Source organism: Aspergillus mulundensis, assembly GCF_003369625.1.
Source record: "Aspergillus mulundensis strain DSM 5745 chromosome Unknown scaffold_10, whole genome shotgun sequence".
In the NCBI taxonomy this organism is placed as follows: domain Eukaryota; kingdom Fungi; phylum Ascomycota; class Eurotiomycetes; order Eurotiales; family Aspergillaceae; genus Aspergillus; species Aspergillus mulundensis.
The window spans coordinates 1,659,264-1,667,005 of NW_020797898.1; the positions used below are offsets into that span (position 1 = coordinate 1,659,264).

At 52.3% G+C, this 7,742-nt stretch overlaps 3 protein-coding genes across 3 annotated transcripts; 1 reads left to right on the forward strand and 2 right to left on the reverse strand.

Annotated features, from left to right (window-relative positions):
* Positions 1-245: 245 nt before the first annotated feature.
* On the reverse strand, positions 246-1,220 carry DSM5745_08926 (uncharacterized protein; the record flags this gene model as incomplete). Its single annotated transcript, XM_026750942.1, has 1 exon — positions 246-1,220. The coding sequence occupies one exon, from the start codon at positions 1,218-1,220 to the stop codon at positions 246-248; it is 975 nt and encodes a 324-aa protein (XP_026600955.1).
* Positions 1,221-1,722: 502 nt separating this feature from the next.
* DSM5745_08927 (tRNA (carboxymethyluridine(34)-5-O)-methyltransferase) lies at positions 1,723-2,620 on the forward strand (the record flags this gene model as incomplete). Its single annotated transcript, XM_026750943.1, has 3 exons — positions 1,723-1,818; positions 1,867-1,991; positions 2,134-2,620. The coding sequence occupies 3 exons, from the start codon at positions 1,723-1,725 to the stop codon at positions 2,618-2,620; spliced, it is 708 nt and encodes a 235-aa protein (XP_026600956.1).
* A 227-nt stretch (positions 2,621-2,847) lies between these two features.
* DSM5745_08928 (MYB DNA-binding domain protein) lies at positions 2,848-3,856 on the reverse strand (the record flags this gene model as incomplete). Its single annotated transcript, XM_026750944.1, has 2 exons — positions 2,848-3,274; positions 3,342-3,856. The coding sequence occupies 2 exons, from the start codon at positions 3,854-3,856 to the stop codon at positions 2,848-2,850; spliced, it is 942 nt and encodes a 313-aa protein (XP_026600957.1).
* Positions 3,857-7,742: the final 3,886 nt, after the last annotated feature.

Sequence of the window (7,742 nt, forward strand, 5' to 3'; positions counted from 1 at the left end):
GTGGCAGGCAGATACATGTATCAACCCCAATGTCTGTGTATGTCTCGGAGAGTTTGCCGGAATAGTTCGTGTGTCGCGAGAGGTGCCAGGCATACATTGACAGTCTGTAGTCCGCTATCATATCGGAGCCAGGTGACAATCAATACAATGTGGGATAGCCAAGGTGGTTCATTCTCCCAGTTGCGTCGTACAGCCACGTACGCAGGCATGTATTATATGCTGAGATACACGGTGGTGACTCGATTTCACCCGCCCCATCCCGCACACAGCGCCGCAACCTCCTCTCTACAGATGGTAACAACTTGACTTTCTTCCTCCTCCCCATTCAGACCGAGATCGTGACAGAGCGCAGCCATCAGGCAGGCCAGAATGTGCTTACAGACTGGAGGTGCTGACTCTGGGTGCAGCGGCAGTGTGCCACCAAAGGAGTAAGCATGGTAGTAAGCATTTGTGTTTGGCGTGTCAGCATCAGCACTAGCATGGTCACTGATGTGGTCAGTGGTGTGATTGTGGTCAGATCCAGCATCCTCAATGTCCGCTCCCTCGGTCTGGCTTGATAAGGACGAAGACGGGGGAGCAGATGATGGCTCCGGGCCTAGATCGCGGAAGGCAGATATCACAAAGGATGGACATGTGCAGTTCCAGGCCTTGATGCGGACCTCGTATCCTTTTTCTTGCCAGGCCTGTCTTTGCCTCTGGGCTTGGTGGTGGTATCCTCCACCGGGCTGTTGCGATGCAGGGAACAATGACCGCGATGTACTGGTGATGGTCGAAGCAGAAGCAACGAAAAAGAAGTCCTCTATTACCGTCTTAGCTGGACCCTTGGATTGAATTTGAGTTTGGGTTTGAGTTTGGGTTTCAGCACGTTCGTCTTCTTTTCGGCTTGCAACCCCATCTCCAGTCTCGGCTGACATGTCGTGCTGTGCTCGAGTATGACTGCGAACCCGTCTAACGAGCCCGCGGTCCAGGATATCAAGTGCAAGGAGGAACTCATTGGGGAAGATGCAATGCAGGGTCAGCATCAGAGGTTTGAGCGTTGCTAGCTGCGATGTTGGAAATACGGATGATGGGGCCTGAGTTAGGCGAGGGTGACCATGGCGTTGTGTCTGCGGTTGGGTTCGGAGTTCGTCATCTCTTATCTGCGCTGTACCCGGTGTGGTGAGATGAGATAGTTGGGTGAGGAGGCTGTTGATGAACTGCGTGGGCAGTGGGAGGGTCATATTTCCGACCGTTCTTGTGTCTGGCATGTAGTACTCTGATATATATCTCGACCGAGCCGCGAATTATGTATAGAAAATGGTCCGGCTAGTCAAGAACCAACCTGCAAGCCCGATCATGGATTAAGACAGTGTCCACGGCAACGTCGAATGAACCCATGACCCCAGCTCGTTCAGTGCCCCCCAATAGACATACTGCAGCTTGCAAGGTTGACAGAGCCACAACAGCCGCTGACTCAGAAATTCTCCGAAGCGCATGCAAGGCCAACTTTAATTTTACATCCCTGTAGGACGTCATACCAACCGGTACCGCCAGCCTACGGGATGCATACCCAGCGGGAGAATAATACTGTATGAAATCGTACAATCCTTCCCACTCGTGCTGTCATAGTGAGCCTGTGCTTTTCGATTCAGCCACAAACCTTGGAACACAGACCAACCCCCGCCATAGAGCCTTTGAATTGGCAGCCACTGGGTCACACACTACACTGTGAAACTAGACAAAATGGCATCCGAAGATCGAGACGAGGCGTACGAGGAGAAGAATGTACACCAGGTGTACCAGCAGATCGCGAAACATTTTTCAGCGACGAGATACAAGGTTTGTTCCGCCGGCTCTGAGCCTGTAAGCAGCAGTTAACGAGTCCAGCCATGGCCGATTGTGGAACGCTTCCTCCAAGAGCAGAGCTCTGGCGCAGTCGGGCTAGATGTAGGATGCGGCAATGGCAAGTATCTGCCTGTAAATAAGAGCGTCTATATTGTGGCATCTGACCGGTACGTATGGTTTGTCATTGGCTACATATTTGATCCGTTTCGTCTATGTACATTGATTGATCGTTTCTTCCTTGCCCATAATAAAACAAAAGAAAAGCGTCTCACGCGATACCTGAATTGATACCCCAACTGACCGTTGTAGATCCGAAAACCTCGCGCGGGTTGCCCGCCAACATGAACCACACTCGACAATCCTGGCAGACATATTGAACCTGCCACATCCAGACTCATTTTTTGACTTTGCCATCTCAATTGCCGTTGTGCATCACCTATCTACCCCAGAAAGGAGAGTCCAAGCGATTCATGAGATTCTGCGCACGCTGAAACCTCCCTCTGGCGATAGCCCAGGTGGCAAGGCGTTGGTCTATGTCTGGGCTCTCGAGCAAAAGACTAGCCGCAGAGGCTGGGACAAAGGAGATGACCAGGACATCATGGTACCCTGGGTTCTGAAAACCCCCAATCCCGGGAACCCCGACGCCGAACCAAAGGTATTCCATCGATACTATCATCTGTATCAGACGGAGGAGCTGGAGCGGGACGTTGTGAGCGCGGGCGGCCATGTGCTGGAGTCCGGATACGATAGAGACAACTGGTGGGCGATCGCGAGTCGAGTAGACCAGGAAAAATGATCGAGTTGTGCGTGACGTTCACTCCGAGATCCAGCCTCGGAGGATTTTCGACCCTGCGACAGTGAAAAGCAGAATCGATGGGCCACCATGTAGGGGCTTGACCTCTCAATTGTATGGAGGAGAAAAATCGCAAAATGGTCTATGAGAATTCCTCCCTAAGAATCAAAACACCTCCAGCGCTATGCAATTCGTAACAACGCAAAACGAACAAAGGAAAACTGCCACCCCTAGGGAAGCGTTCGCGGGGGAAGTCCGAGATTTGGACCCAGATGGCCAGGATGGCCTCTTCCCAAATCCAGTGGTGGTCCTATCCGGTAGGCATCTCGTGGAGGTATTTGAGGCGGAAACGGCGGAGGAGCGTATGCGGGAACACCAGCAGCAGGGACGCCAGCGGTGAGCTCCTGGACGGACGGAAGCTGAGGCGGGAGATGGATCGATCGTGATGCGGAGCCCTTTCTTGGTCGGGATAGGGATGTACTCGCCCTGCGGGTTCTGGTCGTCGGGGGATCAATCGCTGAACTGGAGAGTGAAAACGGGACCACGCCAGCTCGACGCGCCATCTCTTGCTCGCCCAACTGCCAATGCATCGCTTCTGCAGCCCGCCATGGAATCGCCATTTCCTCTGCCACTTTGGACCACATCTCGGCCTTGAACCTGTTATCCAACGTCAGCAATTGCATGTCCAGCACTAGTCAGAACTCCTTTAAAAAGCATAGGATACCTTTCATAAAGACGTGCGAGTTTGTTTTTCTTATCCTCGTCCCATTCACTTCGTCGCTCCAAGTAGTTCTGGTAATGAAGGCGGCAGCTGATTGCACTCCGTCCCGGTAGTCGTTTGCTGATGTCCTCCCACTTCATGCCGCTGCCCCGCAGCTCGATGATCAGGGCGTCCTCTTCTGGAGACCACTTTGACTGCTTCTTCGCCGGTGACTCCGCAGTGTGAGCCGGTTGCAGGCGCTTCGTCCCAGCACCAGCTGAAACCTTGGCAGTAAGCGGGGGGCCCGAGGACGCCGAAGGCACCGATGGCTGGGTCGCCAGACCAACTCCAACTGGTGGTGGTGGTGCAATCGGAGCCATTGGCGGCAACGGATGCATAGCAGGAACAGGCGGGAGGGTCGAGGTGTTGCTCATCATGTTCATGGGGGTGGCTTCCTCCTCATCTTGGGGCTTCAACAGCAGTGAGATATCCACTTTGGCAGGAGGTGGTAGGATAGGCTGGTTTTGTAACGCAATCATATGCGCGATTCACAGCGTGCAAGTCTTGCTCAAGGTGCGGTAGTAGGTGGAGATAGAGCAGCATACGCCGAGATAAAAAAGGAGGGTTTCAGGTTCTCGCTGTCGCCGCTGCCCTTGATGCCCGATATTTAGATGTGGTGCTGAAGTGCAGTGCAGTGCACGTCCTGACAGTTGACACTTGACAGTGGCAACAGGCGTCCAAGTAGTCCACTCACAGCCCAGCCGAATCGAGTAGGACAAACAGGCTGTAGATCAAACAGACGGCCAACCTTAAGACGGTATAATAAGTACCGGCACGTTCAGTAGCCCCGTAAGCCAGTTCCTTGCCTTAAAATCTCGGATGGGCGGGTAAGGCAATAGAAGCAGCTGGTATGCCTTGTACCAGTGACGGCACTACACTCAGATCAAGTCAAGTTAGGTATGGTGAAGCTGCCCTGCGGAGGCTGAGTCGCTTCGGAGCGTATCCTATCACGGGCCAACCACAGACGATGATCTAAGTAGAAGTAGAAGCGAAGTAACTCCGAGTACACCAAAGTACCGTAAAGCGCGTATCAAGAGGCCGAACGTATGCAGTAGATAGTAGAAGTTGAACGATAGCAGTAGCAAAGAAGAGAAAACCTGGAGTTGAGGCACGAGACGAGATCTAGAGGCAGATACCTTGGGAACGGCCGTCAAGCTCAAGAACGTGAACTAGGGCAGAGGTAACGAAGGAAGAGTGATGGGAAGAAAAAGAAAGTTTAGTAGATCCAAGCAGGAGAAGGAGAAATGGACGGTCGATGGGACATTGGGGAGAGATGAAACGCAGAACTGGAAGCCTCATTGGAAGCAAGAGATCATCGGCTCATGACAGCTGATTGAGCAGCTGGACGGGCCAGTGAGGAGCTCAGTATCAGCGTAGAGACACTAGGTTGACCCAGAGGCGAGCCCAGGACCATGTTCGAGAAGCCATTGACATTAACTGTTTTACCATCTTTCCTTCATTTTATTTAAAATTGCATGACACAGTTAGCCACAGTACCCAGCCAGCCCACAGTTACCTCTAGCCTGGCAATGCTCTCCTCTGTCAGTATCCAGCTGAATACATCAATAAAACGGTAAAATGGTTAAAAAATTGCCAAAAAGTGAATGTTGACGGCGATTATCAAACGGTTCCACTGGGGAATACAGGCCGCTAGCAGAAGAACGGCTCCAACCCCTCCCGAACGTTCGAGCCCGGCGCGCTGAAGATTGTTCCTCATATTAAAAATTACTGCTTAATCTAACGGCCGAGCAGAGTCCCTGGGACGGGATCTGTAACAAAAGAATGGGGCAAATCAGCGACGAGTTTCGATTCTGCATCCCTTTAGCTGCAACACGCTTTAACTAAACTGAAGCATCTTAGATCTCAGCGCTATGCTTGGTAGTATGTGCTTGCCCATGGTCATGGAGATTTTGGAGAAATCGATATAGTAAACTGCAAGACTGAGGCTGAGCAATACAGCAGTCAGCAACAGGGCTTGGTCTCCCGTCTAAATCGTAGATCTGCGGAAGTGCCGAGGAACTCTGAAAAGGACGAAGAATAATTAGAAACGAAACAGACGCGGCAGGCAAGAAAGAACAGAGAAGCAGAGAGAAACATGGTTCCCTGGCGTGGAGACTGGTGGGGAGGCCGGACGGGGCTGACGTTGTTCAACGGCGTCAGATCCTAAACTGGCGACACGCTATAATAGTAGCCAGCATTAACAGCGCATCGGCCGACACGGGAAGAGTACGGAGTTCCAGCATCAGGACTGCGAGCGCCGCGGCAGTTGGCCACTCCAGTCTCCGAGCCCCAGCCTCGGACCCTTCCCATTATTTTCCCTTCTTGGTGAAGTGGTGTCTAACGGCTGCGGGATCGGCCAGCCAATGTAGTCCTTGACTGCTTGGCCATGACGATGGATCTGTTCAACGGCCATGAACCCAAACCCCAGAGGGAAAGTATCGGCATCGACAATATCGCTAGCAGTGGCGCTAGCCAGGATCCGGGGTCTATTTTAGCGACTGTTCGCCTTCGTTCACGGTCCAACTGCAGCTCGCGACTCGTCTACCGTCTGCTGTATGTACATAACAAGCTAGCAGCCTAGCAGCAGCAGCATRYKRYATATCTCAATGACGAGGAGCCTGACCGCCGCCGCCATCTTTTCCCAAAAATCCTCGGATAATCGTCACGATCTCTGGTGGCGGAGATGGCCTGCGGAACCAGGTCTACTACGGAGTACTCGACCCTCCAAGTCCAGCCTGAAAGAGTCGCACCAGAGTCTTTAACAAATGGCGGTGATGAATTAATAATAGGCCGGGGAGCACTCTTTCATTATTGTCATTCCATCCGAAAGTGATGCATCCACCCTCAATATTGCTCTCGTGTCGGGTCTGGACGCCAGGCGCCAAACTGGCAGGTTTGCATGGTGGAGTTACCTATTCATCAAAGTCGAACACGGCGGCCGACGAACAGGCTTGGGCTCATCATTTTCATCATCAACAACAACTCGACAGCGGACTTTTGTTCCAACCCGAAGTATGACGGGAAGACCCTAGCAGCGACCACGCGCTATGTTTCTTCTTCAGTGTAAATTCTCCGATTCTCCAGGGCTGGATTCGAGGGTCTTACTGATTCCGTCCTAGTCTGTACCACCCTGCTCGGGTGGGTTTGGTTAACTGCACTTCTTGCTGTCAAAGGGACAAGGGCATCTCGTGTTCGTAGACGCCGGTTTGTCCGCTGCTCGTCCTACGTTGTAGGGACCTTACTTCCATCCCGCAGTAGAAACAGGGTGCGCAGCAAACTCATTCCGTGCTCAGCCAGTGCTCGGACGCGCCCCTCTGGTGTTAAGAGTTCCTCGGGTAGACGAACCCAGAGCTTGAAAAGCGATCTGCCTGGTCATCTCGGTTATACCACAGTGTAGCTAGTCCGTGCTGAGTTTGCCGAGAACGATCCTTATTGCAGTTGATTATAATGAAGGGACAAGTCAAACTGTCAAAGCGTCCAACAAAGCCAAGTCACCTCGGGATCAGCCAACGGCTCGGTGGCTTCGAGGTCGGATTTACAAAGCAGCCCAGGCATGCAGACTCGCTAGATACTTGCGAGCGACTGTCAATTCGGAGGCAACTTGCTGCGCAGGAGAGTATCTACTCCCTGAACCCACTGAAATTGGACAATCTTCACTTGGGCTCATAATACCGAATAGTGGCCTAAGACATGGACCATCACTTGCCGCCGCGTCTGCGCTTGTTTCCCTGCCAGATCTAGAACGTTGGTCGATGGCCTGTCCGGTGGTTCAGTTTTGCTGTGACGCGCAATCTGTCGGTTCCTGTAAAGCCCTCCTGGTGGAAATTACGAATGATTTCCTTTGTACCGAGCAAAACCAGAGATACCAATCTATGTGATTCCTCTCATGTATGACCATGGCTGTCTTCAGAAGAGAGCGATAATCACGATTGCGGAGAAAGTTGGCAGGCTTTCGTTCGAACGACGGGGCTGACAGGCGGGAAGAAAGGCAGTCTGAAACACTCGTTCTGCAAGATTTCTGATTACCCAGGGACAGGTGGGGAAAATGTGGCTTGCCTTTAACGCAAGTCTGCTCTTTGATTGGGTCTGAGATCTCGAGCCCCGGACTGGAACGGGACCGGTGGGAACTGTCAACGCCAGCTTCATGGGTCCGCCAAACGCCGCTCAACAATTTATAAGAGACTTGGGATGAGAATAATAAGATTCGTAGTGTCTAAAATAATGCCTAGGCTTTGCTGAAGAATGCAATCGAGTCTGTGTTGGGTCTCGACCGTATCAACTTGCAAAGGGGGCTCAGTGGGTTTGGGTGTTAGCATTCTACGTACGCCGACACACCGCAGTCGACCAATCGACGCTGGATGGAGA